The 14,663-nt window shown below is 44.8% G+C and overlaps 1 protein-coding gene across 3 annotated transcripts; it reads right to left on the bottom strand.

The window, feature by feature from the left end:
• Positions 1-12,830: 12,830 nt before the first annotated feature.
• FOXG1 (forkhead box G1) lies at positions 12,831-14,264 on the bottom strand. 3 transcript variants are annotated; one of them, XM_058166791.1, is made up of 2 exons: positions 13,959-14,264; positions 12,831-13,880 (listed from the first exon to the last, which is right to left on the bottom strand). In XM_058166791.1, exons 1-2 carry the CDS (start codon positions 14,262-14,264, stop codon positions 12,831-12,833), a joined length of 1,356 nt encoding a protein of 451 aa, XP_058022774.1. The 3 variants fall into 3 exon arrangements, with proteins under 3 accessions (XP_058022774.1, XP_058022783.1, XP_058022768.1); XM_058166800.1 differs by having other exon boundaries at positions 12,831-13,868; positions 13,971-14,264; XM_058166785.1 differs by having other exon boundaries at positions 12,831-14,264.
• Between the last annotated feature and the right edge of the window lie 399 nt (positions 14,265-14,663).

Here is a 14,663-nt window from a genome sequence, read left to right as displayed (position 1 = left end):
CTGAGAATCTCAAAGTCTGCAACGATTTTCTAAACCTTTAGTTGATATAATCAGCGCATCGCCTTTCTCCTCACATTCAGCATACCTTTGGTGTCTTCAAGTATACCCTTATCTAGGTAAGGAACCTCTTGCTCCCTGGCTGACAATGTTTAGGAGTGTTTAGAATTCTAGCTTAAAAGTGTCAAGTACCCTCAATCCCCCCCACCCCCACCCCCCAAAAAAACTGTGCACAAACTCGCTGCAAAGACAAATGGCTACGCCTTCCCATATACAAAATACCCACAACGTTGGTACTATTTTATTTTATTTTTAATTTATATTCCTCCTTCAGGCGGTAAAGCACATTTTCAGTACAACCAGCTACGTGTTAACTTGAAAATAAAACCCACTGCGCTCAATATGGCAAATAATTTCCAAGTAAAGGCCCATAAACCTTCAGTTTGGAGCTGGTGTCCATAATATTAATACAAGCGAGGCACGTTTTGGGATTGGGTTGAAACACATACATACAGTTAGCAAAACGTGCCAATAAGTAACGCTGAAAAACCTACGCTCTTTCCAAGGCTTTTTATTTTATGTTGGTTTGGTTTCTGTATGTTCATCAACATTAAAGAAGATCACACTTAACGTTCAGAAAATATTGTTATTTTCTATAATGGAGAAAATTGGACTCCTGTGAGTTAGATCTGTGGTTTTTAGGGATAGGATGCAAATTGGACTGACACCACTTTGCACTTTAACAATCGGATTTCGTCAGGATACAAGTTGTTTGTTTAACCCGACAGCTCCGTGCACCCCGTCGCATGCTTTACACACTCATTAAAACGATTATTCACGACCTGTCGAATGTTTTCGAGTTCATTCACAGAAAAGAGAGCCAGATAGGATCCAAGCAGACGCCGCCCTCTACTCTTCCCGTGATGTGCTACCATCTTCTTTTTTTCTTTTTTCTTTTTTTTTGGGTACGATTTAAAAATAAATTATTAACTCGTATTGAATAGCGTTATTAAGTTGGGATCATCATTAGGCTCTTATTTCCAATACTTTGTTTTGTTTTCTCTAACTCAGATCCTTAAACTTTAGGAAGTTGCATTCAAGGCTAGGAGAAAACATTTTCAGGTTTACTCCTATGGAAACCCATCCAGAACTTCTAGGGAATTTCTTTCCAAAGATCTGATTTCCCATTTCCCCTGGGAGAATCCTACCAGGGATTTCCAATAGAAATGACTTAGGGATTGCAAGATTTTTCAGAAACAGTTTTTGACACTTCTTGGCTGGACCCCAAACAAACTTTCCTTTTCCCAACTTCTACAACTTTGGGCTGATACAAGAACATTGGGGAACTTACCCCACTAATAAACCTACCCATAGATCCACCGGTTTAAACTATGACACAAGAGCACAACGGGTGAGGAGGGGTGGGACTACCTGTCGTTTCCCCCCCCCCTCCCCACTCCCCCTCCAATCTCAGCTCCTGCATACGGAGGGTTCTGACAATCCTCATGCGAAACAGCTGTGCTGTCGGGCCAAATTTTTCCCCCCAATGCAAATCTTTGCTACGGTAGTTGCAAAGGAACCCCAAAGAGACTCGAAGGCACGGGAAACTCTGCAAGTCCGTAGAGTATACCGCTTCCCACCGTCACAAGCCCGATTCGAAGCCAGGGGGATTTATTCAGAGAAAGCCTGTGTAAGAACGAGGCTTGGCGGTGCTTTTTCTAGCCTCTACTCTTCGCCTTTCTTAAAAAACAACAACAGCCTAGGAACAAAAGGACTATTAGAAGCCGGCAAACCTGGGATTCTCTCTCTCTCCCTCTCTCTCTCTGAACGCCTGTTCTAACTGGGAAAGGAGTACAGCAAAATCGCCCCGGCGGGGGGAAGGGAACGGGGACAACAACCGCACCATTCAAGAAAGTTTATGATCCCTACGCTTTCCTTCCCCTTTTTCTGAAGGGAAGCTGATTGCGGTGTAGCGAAAAGGTTATCCAGCCGTTGCTGTGTCAAAGTCACGGTAATAAAAGCAGACTTTATCATGTCCTCCGCAACAACGATAAGGAGGGAGAGGAACCGGCTTTCTCGCTGCGCTGCAAGCTTGAAGCTTAGTCTTCTAATATCTTGAATACGGATTGATGCAGAGAAATAATAGAGTCAGGAACTCTTTTAGCGCCCCTTGAATTATCTGCTTGGATTGGGAAGGTGGGGGCTTTTTTTGTTGTTGTTTGTTTGTTTAAAGTTCTCCGCAATTAAGGTTATCTTAAATTAGAAGGAAAACATAAACAAACGCAAAAGCGCCGTATGGAACGGTTGTGGGTTTTTTTTTCCTCCCCCCCCCCTTCCCTCATTCAGTTGAAATGCTGGAAGTCCAGAGTCAGCAGGGGCTGCTTGTAAGGCCCATCCGCTGAGCTGCAAAGAACAGCTGGGCCAGGCCTATTTTTCGAGGCGCGGGCTCATCCCAGGTTCCTTGCAACCATTGAAATCAAGACACAATTCCCGCACGTGAACACTCCGGATCGATCAGAAAGTAGCCAGTTCTTATTCTGTTGCGGACGATCGATTTTTGTCTCCTCCGTCCAACCTACCAGGCTGACTGATCTGTAATTACTTAGGATGGGGGCAGCCACGGGAGCGGGACGGAGGGTGGGCGGGTGGGCGGGAGAAGAGAGAGAAAGGCGAGATGCTTTTTCTTTTCACCTGCCTGGTTTACTGACAAACGCAAGACGCAAACACAGAGAGATTTCCCTTCAGTCCCCACGACAGGAAGGCGAATTTCTGTCGCACTAAAAGAAACAACGTGGGATAAATCGAAAAGATTTTTTTAAAAAACCTTTTTGCAAGAAATACATCTTGGAAAAGAGATGCGGCCGTTTATAAGCTTTCTTTTTTTCTCTTTTTCTTTTCCGTCCCCAAACCCTAAATTATACGATGGGAAAGACATACTGATTTTTGGTGGAAACTAGTTTCCTTCCTCCCCACACCCCCTTCCGTGCAGTATTAATACAAAACCATCGAGGACGCTACTTTAAGCAACCCTAATCATTCCCATTTAAAGCCGAACAGATTTTTTTCAATTCTCTTTCCCCGTTTCAATTCTCATTTCCTCCCCCACGTGCAACCCTACCCGTTCCATCTACTTTTAAATAAAGTAGGTACAGCTAACTTTAAAGAGAGTTTGATCTGATCTTTGTCCCCAGCTGAAGTTTTTTTAAAAAACCCAAACCAATGCGGTAATGCTGAAAAAGAGAAAGGGAGACATAATTTCCTACTTTTAAAAAATTCCACTTTATTTCATCGTCCAAAACATTGCTAATTATCTCCTCCTCACAGCATTGTTTTTCGTACAAATTTCACGATGGAAACTGACTTGAGTGATCACCCTGAGACTCTATCCAGAATTCCGGAAAAACATCGAATTCCTGAAAAAGTTGAGAGAACCACTGGGGGCTTTTTTTTTTGATCTGAGCCACAGATCAGAGAAAAGGGAAGAGGCCAAACAAAACGAGGCAAATGCTTTTTCCCCCCTTCCCATCATCCAAGTCCTTATTTATTTAAACCCACCAAATTCTCACTAGATTCAAAGAATCAATTTCATTTGGCAGAAAAATACTGGATAAATTGATCTACTGAATGAGAGAGAGGGGGAGAGAGAATTATGCCAACATCTTTAAATTAAGCATAATAACTCAGTTTAACATTGAGGAAGGAAGGAGAGGGAGAAAGAGAAAGAGAGAAAAGAGAGAAAAGAGAGAGAGAGAAAGAAAGAAAGAAAGAAAGAAAGAAAGAAAGAAAGAAAGAAAGAAAGAAAGAAAAAGCTCTTTGCGTTGGTTCCCTAAACTAAGCCTTCCTGTTACCTTTCCGAGCAACGGGTATCATCCCGCCAAAGCATTCGAACGGCTATTGATTGCTCGACTATTTGATTGATGGAATTCGCGTGGAAGTGAGACATTGCTACCTATCAGGTGATAACTCTCAAAAGCGGAGATTCCCCGAATCAAGTGAAACATCCTCATAACTGAGCTGAAAATGTATTTGTCAGCCAAATTTCCAGAGAGAGGAAGAGATGGAATTTCAAAAAGCTTTCCGAACTCCTGCTGAGTTAGCAAAAGGGCGCTAGGGTAACAGGAAGAGGGTTGGCGTGACTTGGCTGCATCCTTTGGGTCCCTGCCTTTTATGCTAACCACTCGATTTTATTATTAATATATTTCCTTCTTTCCGTTTCTCTGCCCTTCTTGGAGCTTGTGCCCTGCTCCCTCGGGCTTGCCTTCCATTATTGTCCCTGTTTCGGCCTGCCGGAAGCTGGGCAGTAGCGGCGCCTGAGTTTATGCAACCTGTTCTCCCTTTGCTGCCATGGCAACGCAACACAAACCTCCCACCATGCTTTTTAAGATTGCCTTTGCTTGTGGGAAGGCGCGGAAGTCGGCACCGTCTTACGGAGGGATCTCCGGGGAGACCAGGCGTTCCATGGGTCTGACTCCTGAGAACAGAGGTTGGATCCAGGCGACGTCCTGCTTAAAGATAAGCCCCTGACAATGACGCCTGTCTAACTTGTGCCATTCCTGCCAATGGGTTTCTTCTAAGAAAGATTACTTCTGGGGCAACCCATTGAATTTTCTTGTGGGAAGCATTTGAGAGAGGGGGGAGGGGGAATACCTGTGACTAGATTTTGGGCCCGGAAAAGGAAGCGCTGGTAAATCTGTACCGCACAATGCGTAAACGTGAGAAAAAAATGAGGGAGAAAGGAACTTTATATAGCCATGTTTTTATATTGTCTGCACCTCAAAAATTGAGCTTTACTGCTTGGGTATTAGGTATTTCTCCCCCCAGGGGAGGGGAAATGGAGCCCTGGTCTCTTGCGCTTGACAAGAGCGCCCTCGCCTTGCGATTTATAAAACGGCAGCACCGCGCCGCTCGTCGGCTGGATCACAGGCGCGCACGGCGTGATGGCACACACAGCGCTCCTTAGAAAGCAGACCCATTGAGTTCAACCACGTCTATTTCCAGGCAGGACCGCGGCTGGCTGAAGAGAGAAATCTGCGAATCACGGCAGGTTGCCGTTCATTCTAAGAAGCAGTGAGGACAGTTGTTATTATTGTAAAATGGAGGGAATAACAGTTATCTTAGACGCGGAGAGAGAATAAAGGAGGGGGGGCCAACACCCTGACCATTTATTTCTTCTACCCTTTCTAGAGATTTTTTTTTTCTACGCTAAAGGCTCAACCTCTTTCTATTCCCTGCAAGGGCCGATGAATCTCTCAGCACCTCATTACCGCTGGCTCTGATTGCATTCAGCAGACGTGTTACCTTTTACTGCATTTGAGTAATTCAAATTGGGATATTAAGAATTAATTATTTTCCTGAGATTTCAAATTTGCAAGAGCAGGGGAATTTTAAAAAACAAGGACGCACAACAATTTGCGGAGCGGAGTACAGCTAGCTTCCTTATTTCCTGTACTGACTAACTGGGGAAGGAGGATAGCAGTGATTAATAAAACAAAAAAATAACCACATATATGTGTATATAATATATAATCATTGTTTGGCATTTTGATTTTTTTAATAGCCAGACATGATTGTAAATGTGGATGGACAATATTTCACAACCCTCAATGCAAGTATAGCCCTTCCTTGATTATATCATGGCTTTTATCTCTTTCAATATAATCCTGAATATTGTATCACAAATAGTCTTCAGTCTTTTAGAATAATCTTCATTCCCTGAAAAAAAAATATGCAGGGTTGCAGTCTAAGCCCCAGTCCCAAGCAGAAATAATAAATTTCAGAGAACTCACCCTTAAGCATAGATGCATCTACATGCGGAAGAACTACTAATGCATTCGCTATTCAAAAGTCAAATCCAAGCAGCGGAGTTCAGGGTATATTAGAACAAGTAGCATATCAACCCCTAGAACCTTCCACTAAATAATTTGGTGCCTTTATTATGAAATGTTTTCTACTAAAACCAAGGGATTTTGCTAAAGAAAATACAGGTCGCTATCTAATCAATGGGACGCTTCTGTTCCCTCATTAAGTATACCTACTCAGGTAAGCATGAATAAGATTGCAACTTCAACTGACTTTTTACTGGTTAAAACATAAATTAATCTTTAAAAAAATTAAAATTCTGTTAAATTACTGGCCAGTTTGCTTATTCTTGAAATAAGATTATATCTTTCTCCACGTTTTCTGCATTTGCGTAGATTTTCTTAAGTAAGTGCACTCCGGTCTGAAATCAGAGGCATTTCAAGGGATTTTAGAACAATTCTTCAGCCCTCAAAACATGTACATAATATCTCAAAATAGGACTTCCTTTTCATTTTGCACTCTAACACTTCTGAAGACAGAAAGGGAGGTTCTAGAATATTTTGAGTGCTGAGCGGTGCAAAGTTCGTTAAAATAACAAAAGGAGAAATTTAGATGTGTAATGCTTATTACAGGGAGGATTCCCCATACAGAATCCTTTTCTTTCCCCTTTCAATTTGTTACTACAACTTCTTGGCCAAGGCATTAAACTGGCCTGAAAGTGCTTCTTTTGGTCAAATTCAGATTTCTTCAATACATTTATCTAAACAAATTTGACAGAATTTCCCCCTTTTAAAAAAAAGATTTTAGAAAAATGTTTTCTTCAGTCGCGCATTCCCCCCACTCCCCAATGCATCAAGCAAGAGGAGATGAGAGAAGAGGTTTACTACCGACGGAAGAATCAATAAATTAGCACTGCGTAAAATTCTGGAAAGCAGGACTAAAAAAACAACAACAACAACCCACGATCGACACTCACCCGCTTGGAAAGAGGTGAAAAGACCGAAACGCTTGAAGCCGACTGGTGTCTTCTGGTCCCGGCTGTTTCTTTGCGCCACAGGTCATTCTTCCCAGCCGCTTCGCAAGGCAAACAAAAGATGTCTCGGCTTTTGGGTGCCCCTTGGCTCTCTTGCTTATTTGGCACGCTGAAATTCCTTCAAGTCTTCCGTTTCCTTGGGAGTTGGGATAGAGATCTAGGTCAAGGGGAGAAACAGTGGTAAGCATTAGCCCGATCCTTAAGCTAGGAAGAGAAAAGAACTATTAAAAGGGGGGGGAGATGGGGGAGGAAAATAACAATAATAACAATAATAATAAGAGGAGGCGGAGGAGAAGATGGAGAATTGCAAACGCTTCCAGGGCAGGTCCCCGTCAAGCTTGCGGATCGAAGGCAGGTTTTAACCTTTCGCTGGCAGGGGAGGAGGGCGCAGCGAGAGTTGATTTGGGAGTCTGTGTGAGCGTTTGGGGGGGGAGGGGGCGATAAGACCTGTAAGACGGAAGCCACCCACTGATCATCTTCCCCGTCGCCCTGGGGAGAAGAAGAGTAGTGCGGTGCCTAATTTAAAGTTCACCTACCCAGTCACCGGGATGGCTTGCTGCGATCTTCCAGCAGGATTTGGTTTCGCCTTCCTGGAGGGTCCCCCTTCTCTTTGCCGGCAGATTTTGGTGTGTGTGTGGTTTTTTTCTCTCCTTCGGTTGAGGTAGAAAATCGCAGGAACGCCGCCGTCCTCCGGGCAGGGTCACCCCCAAGCCGTAAGGCGCAATCAGATGGACCTCCGAACCTCTCTTGATCTTCACCTTCACCTTTCGCTAACCCAGAGGTCCGCCACTTTCCGACGGAGAGACCCAGAACACAAAGCGACCGCCAAATCATCCTGCGCAAGTCCTGAACTTTCCCCCTCTCTTCCCCCCCCCCACCTCACCCCACTACCACCAAGGACCACTGAAATGAGTGGGCCTCCTTGCGGGAGCAGAGCTGGCGGGATCAGCTTTGTAATTTCTCCGCCTCGCTCCTTTTCTTTCCTCCAAGTCACCTTCCCCAAGGCTGATCTGGCTTCAAGGACGGAAGAGAGGTTTGCCCAGGACCATCTACTTGCAAAAGTATGCGGGGTGGGGGGTTGAAGAAAGAGCATGCATTCATATGCAAATAGGCCTATGAAGATGAGAAGTTCATCAAAAAACAAAAAAAACCGGGGGGGGGGGTGAGGTGAGGTGGGAGAGAGAATGCTAGGTGTTCTGGTCTGGTTCAAATAATAAAACTGATGAGGCTGGAGGTAGAACTCAGGGCCCAAAAAATTCTTCAGGATTTTAGAGGACAAGGCCAGATAAGTCTCACTGGATGGAAAAAATGGGTTCAGTTTATCCAGACCTAGCAATAAAAATCACGGGAAGAAAATAAAAACAGAAAACTTAGACAGCCTGAACAGTGCCCTGGTGATTGAACAAAAGCACCCAATTCTCATTTTAAAATAAAGCATTGGGGGAGGGGTCTTTGGAGGGGTTAAATCGTTTGACAGCTTAAGGTTCCCAGATTTAACTAAGCATCCTTATTATTTCAAAGGATATCAAATGATCAAGTTCCAGACAAGCACCCTTCTTTTAAGACTGGAAAGGCCAAACCACCCAGCCTTTCTACCAGTTGTGCTTAACACCGTCCCATCCTCTAAAAAAGAATTCCCTTTTTCTAAAAGCACCATTTCTCCAGGCTCTTAGCTCTATATTCATTTACTAGAGAGTAAGCTCTGCTAAATCTAGTGGCCTTACTCTGAGAACCATGTTGACTTAAACTCTAATCATACTCTTAAAAGTCAACTTCTCAATGGCCTTCTAGTTCAAAAAATCTGCACATCACTTATGATGCAGGGAGCCTGCAAATGTATTATTCCTTGTTACAGGCTGACTAGTTACTGATTAGTAACTTCCAAAGTTTTAAATTTAACCCAAACAATTAATTTAAATATTCTTGTGGGGGAGGGAGAGAACAAGGAGACCACTTTAAAAAGGTACATCTAATAGGTTCTCTGCATGCCATGGCCATACTAGTAACAAATTATGGTGGATGTAATTATATGGGGAGATATTTAAGGGATATATTGGTAGCATTTATTCAGAAAATCCAGAATCTGAATCTTTTATTATATAAAGAGCGTGTGAGTCATCTCTAGAGAAAAACAAAAGGTTTAGTAGTTTGGTTGACAGCTGAAGGTAGATAGATGATGTAAGAGAAAGTTTGTGAAAAGAATTTGGGGACCGGAAGCTGATTGTTTTCACAGCCAATACAGAAAAGACACAGCCTAGTTATCTAGCTCCTTCCTTGCTTCCTTCCTTCCTTCCTTCTTTCCTTTTTTCCTTCCTTCCCTCCCTCTATAGCATTTGAAAAAGTACTTTGCAACTACAATAGAAATAATAATGAGATAGGTAGATGCAATAGGTAGACTCCTTCTCCTCCGCCGGGAGACCCGCCCCGCATCCTACGAAAATGTTTTAAAAAAAGGAAGAAGAAAAAGAAATGACACCTGAATGATTTAATCCACAGCAAACCGTTTCAGAAAGCAGCATCTGAACAACAAGCGCCTGTTTACACCTTCAAGATGAAATGCGTGCGGAGAAACACACCATCGCCCCACCTTTTTCTCAGCCATGATTATCCACCAAGTTTACCTAATTAATGCTTATTAACCAACGGGGGGATTCCCCCCTCCTATGTCTTTGATTAGGCTTGCAATTATTGAACCAATCTGGCTTCTACATACCACGTCCCCCCCCACTTTCCTGACCTATGTCTGTACTCACATATTCACACATACGATTTGGAGCACACCCATTATCTCTCTCCCCCCCCCAAAAAAAGCACTATGAAATAGCAGGATTAAACCATGCTGTTGGATTTCCCTCAAGAGTCAGATAACAACACACCAGGTACTTTGTCAACTGGACCACCAGATCCTTCTGCTGATTTGTTTCGCTTCAGCAAAAGTGATGTCAGGCTAAGACTCTATCTTGGCATATAGGTTCAGATATAGACCCAGATAGTTCTATAGATGTCAGATACAAAATCTATAGAGTATAGGAAAAAAATACCAGCAGAACTTTATATTTTTAGTTTTGTTTGTTTGTTTGTTTGATCTATTAACTTTCTTTCCTTAAAAAAAATTAAATAAAATTTGAGATACTCATTAGATTTTCTAGCTTTGCAAAACTAACCTAGCCTAGTTCTAACAGCGGTTGCAGGAGAACTGGATATTGACTTTCACAATTGTTGCTATTGTGTAGTGGGCTCATTTTCTTGAGAAAGTTAAGAAAACTTTGGATCTTCTCAGCTGCCTCCATCTCTCCTTTCTTCCCGATTTATTATGATAAGAAGTTCGAATTCTCAACATCCCTCAAGGCCACCTTTTCGCTTCTTAATGATGATATCAATCTTCCTGCATTTGCTCTTATCACTCGCCTAGCCAAACTTCTGTTCCTTTTGTGCCAGGCCTTTCTCTCTCCCTCCTTTTTTCTGGGCGGGTGGAAGTCTCCTTTTTAAAACATTTGGCGATAGCATCTCCAGGAAAGAGATTATTTTTGTTCCCCCCGTGGTGAGAAGGGAGCCCGTTTATTGCTTTAGCCCGGGACATTTTGCGGACTACACAATTGCAACAAATGAAGAACTTGTTCTCCGCGGACTCTCTGCGGGATCCAATTAGCCGGGGAGGGTGGGGGGGAAGAGCCCTTGCACAAATTCTGCAGTGATTTGCAAGAACTATTGCCCTCCTTCCTGAAATTGTCCCTAAAACCGGATGTTTGTTTTCCCCTCTCCGCTCGTGTGGCCACAAAACAAACTCTCAAAAGCAGCATTTCCCCCAGTCTTTTCCAACCAACAATTGCGTTTGGGTTTAAGAACTCTGAAGAAGCTGAAGTCTGTCCCTTTCATCGCAGAAATTGATGTCATTCGTAAGGACTTAAACGTTCAATTCTGCAGAGTCTGTGACATCATTTCAACATAGCTTTCCTCCCCACCCCCTTCTTTCTAACAAATCTTTGTACACATCGTTACATCTACATTGTCTAAAGAAAGAGAGGGGAAGGAAGAGAGAGAGAAAGAAAAAAAAGGAAGGAAGGAAGGAAAAAAGAAAGAAAGAAAGAAAGAAAGAAAGAAAGAAAAAGAAAGAAAGAAAGAAATATATCCCCTCCAAAAAAGCATACATCTAGAAGACTTTTTAAAAATGGCATCAATTATTCATGTCTTTTGGAATTTAAAAACGGAATAACAAGAACTGCTTATGTCTATAACTGTACAGACACAACATTCATACAGTTCACACCTTTACACTCACAAAGGGCCAGAAGGTTTGCTTCACATCCAAAGGCTCAAGAGAGAGCCCAGACCTAAGCAGCTAGGCCCTGCCGAGTTCAGAGGGCTTTATTTATGGGCAAGGCTAGGATTGCAAGGTCTCCTTAAAGTCAATGAGGTTTACCTCCGCAGCAAGTGCGGCTCAAATGCTGGAGGTTTTGAAGGACAGCAGCTCAGTTGGCGTTCAAATGGTCCTTAATATCACCTCCAGACGGCTAGCCCTTGCAAGGAAAACGGCTTGTAGTTAAAGCCAGGAGCTTTGCCAGGCAGCCCAACGAAAACGCCAACCTCATGATAGCACAAAACGCTGCGGTTTTGTGGCTGCCCCTGCAAACTGTTTTTTATTGAAAACTTAGCAGTATTTTACTGATTCATAACTTGCAAGCAGAAAAAGAGGAGGCATGCTGTATTTCTTTCCAACCTGGAAATTCTGCCTGCAGCCATTGGTTCTTTGGCCAATACTGCATAAGCAGCAGGGGCTGGAGGGAAATTCGGCCCTAAGGTTTCAGCTTTAGTTTTTTTTACAGTTTTAAAAGCCTTTTGGGTATTAAAACGCCTGGATAAAAGAGACAAAAGCATTATGGAATATATATGAATTTAGCCTATTTTTTTTATTTCTGTGTGTTCATAGTAAACATTTTTTTTTGTAAGTGACAAACACGGGCATATGACCACAGTATCACAATCAAGTTTTTTTTTAAAGACGACATTAACAATCACTCAAATTTATGCGGCATTTGCGCAACACAAGTTACATATTTGCAAGGTTTACCTATAAGTACAATAGGTATTAACATTTCACTACATTTAAAAAAAATAAAGGTGACCTGTTAGTGACCACATACATCTAAATATACACAACACAAACTGAAGGCAATTCATGATTTTCTGTCCCCTCGGATTCACTGAAATGGGCAGTGCTGCAAAACTGAAATTATATCATTCTGATGTATGATATTCCATATTTTAAAGAAAAGAAAACATTTCGCATACTGAGTGCATTTTCTAAAAACCCAATCTTTGGTCTAAAAGTAAACAAAAAGGAGGGGAAAAAATAAAGAGAGGGGAAATAGCTCTTTTTTTTAAAAAAAAAAGTGGAGGACAAAAAAAATCCATGGTTAAAACGTAATTCTTGAACTTCTCTGCCAAATTGCTTTGCATCTTATACAAATGACCATTTGCATCATGGGATTTATCCATTTTGTATTTTTATTCCCACGATCTGCACCCACCAACATATTCATGTTAACTTATAATACTGCAAACATGGAAAATCTAGCAGCCCGGCATTTCTTACCGGAATCAAAATGGCCAAAAGCATTTCAGATATACATCCTTATGAGATTTTAATATTAATACTCCCTTCCTTTTTTCCCAAATGCATTGTCTATACGAGGTATTCTTCCCATCTTGCTGACTCGCCTCCCTGGTCTGGAATCATAAACAACCCTTTAAAAAAATGAACAAACGTACAGAAAATGGGGGAGAGGGGAAAACTTAATAAAAAATACCTGGACTCTTTTTTTTTCCTGGGTGAGTTTTTTTTGTTTTGTTTTGTTTTCCTTTCTGTTTTGTTCTTTTTATAGTCTCGCTCTCGTGCTCTTTCTCGCTCGCGCTCTCTCTCGCTCTCTCGCTCTCCTTTCACTATCATTTACAACGCAAAGGTGTGTAAAATGTTCACTTACAGTCTTGGCTCCCCTGGAGGTTAATGTATTAACGGGTTGGAGGAAGACCCCTGATTTTGATGTGTGAAATAATCAGAAAGTCCCCCCGACAATCCTGTGGTGAAACTCGGCAAGGAGGGTCTTAAGGACTCGCACGGGAGCGTGGAGGGCGCCTGAGGCGAAGTGGAGGAAGAGGCGGCCCGTCCCGTCATGGAAGAGCTGCTCTGCGAAGTCATGGAAGGGTGAGGGACGTGGGGGAAAAAGTAACTGGTCTGGCCGGCCGCCAGGAGGTTGACCGAGCAGGGGTTGAGGGAGTAGGTGCCCGAGCACGGCACCGACAAGCCGCAGGGCACCGAGGCGGCCAGGGCCGCCGCCGTGAGATGGTGAGTGGCGTAGGGCAATTCGCCGTTGACCAGCCTGTCCACGCTCAGGCCGTTGGAGGCGGAGAAGGAGTGGTTGTTCCCCAAGGAGTTCTGGGTCAGGACCGAGCTGTAGGGCATGGGGTGGCTGGGGTAAGCCGACGTGCTCCCGTTGTAGCTCAGCGTACTGCTGGCCCGCGGATGATGCAGGGACAGGAAGGGAGACATGGGCCAATACAAGGAGCCCGCCCGGTCCATGAAGGTCAGGCCGGTGGAGGTCAGGCGGGCGCCCCGTTTGAAGGCCAGCTTGGCCCGGGAGGTGGTGGAGCGTCGCCGGAGCTTGCCGGTGGTGCCCCCGATGAAGACGTCGTCGCTGGATGGGTCCAACATCCAGTAGTTGCCTTTGCCCGGGTCGTCGTAGTGCCGCGGCACTTTGACGAAGCACTTATTGAGCGACAGGTTGTGGCGGATGGAGTTCTGCCAGCCCTGCTTGTTCTCCCGGTAGTATGGAAAGTTTTTCATGATGAACTCGTAGATGCCGTTGAGGGTGAGGCGCTTCTCGGGGCTCTGGCGGATGGCCATCATAATCAACGCGTTGTAGCTGAAGGGCGGCTTTTCGTACTTGCCGTTCTTCTTCTCGCCCTCCTTTCCGCCGCCGCCATCGGCCCCTTCCTTAGCCCCTTCCGGCACCCCTTTCTTCTCCTCGGACGGCCCTTTCTCCTTGTCGTCCAGCTCGGCGGCTGAGCCGGCTTCCCCTTTACCGGCCAAGAGGTCCCCTTTGGCTACTACCTCCAGGGGCCCCGAAGGGGCCGGCGCCCCGGCGGCCGCGGCCGCCCCCACCCCGGGGGGCTGCAGCAGAAGCTGACTCTTTTCTTCCTCTTCGTCGTCCTCCGCTGGGGTGGCTCTCTGAGGCTGCGGCGTCTGGGCTGGGTGGTGGTGGTGATGGTGGTGATGGTGATGGTGATGGTGCGGGTGATGGTTATTGTGGTGGTGAGGATGGTGCTGCTGGTGGCTGTGGTTGTTGTCGCTCTGGACGGCTTCGGGCACCAGGCTATTGATGCTGAAGGACGACTTGGGCAGCATTTTCACTTCCTTCCTATCGCCCATGTCCAACATCACACTCTAGGCAGGAGGGGAAAGTCGCAGAGCCGGGAGGAAGGCGAGGCAACGGACGCGGTGAGGTCCGTCCTGGAGGGCGAAGCGCCGGGCGGCAGTGAGGCGGCGGGAGCGGCTGGGCACTTGCACACCCACCAGCTCCACAGCTTTGCAAGGCATGTAGCAAGGACCGGGAGCGCTCGTGCAGGGGATGGAAAAGACCAACTGGCTCCTAGCAAGGGAGCCGGAGCCAAAGCCACGGGAGGGGGGGGTGAGGAAAGGGGGGGTACCAAATGGCTCAAAAAGGGTTTTCCCCCCCCAAAGGGCACGAAAATATGACTGCGCGCCCCCTTCCAAAAAAAAAAAGGCACCCCAAGTCCTTCTGTCCAAACTACTTCATGGTGCCTGGAACCCCCCTAT

The sequence above is a fragment of the Ahaetulla prasina genome, chromosome 1 (genome assembly GCF_028640845.1).
Source record: "Ahaetulla prasina isolate Xishuangbanna chromosome 1, ASM2864084v1, whole genome shotgun sequence".
NCBI classification, from domain to species: domain Eukaryota; kingdom Metazoa; phylum Chordata; class Lepidosauria; order Squamata; family Colubridae; genus Ahaetulla; species Ahaetulla prasina.
Note: the sequence above shows the minus strand (reverse complement) of the source record. Positions and strands in the feature narration are given on the sequence as shown.

Bases quoted from the DNA above. Each gene is read 5' to 3' on its own strand.
- FOXG1 (XM_058166785.1), bottom strand. From the start codon at position 14,264: ATGTTGGACATGGGCGATAGGAAGGAAGTGAAAATGCTGCCCAAGTCG.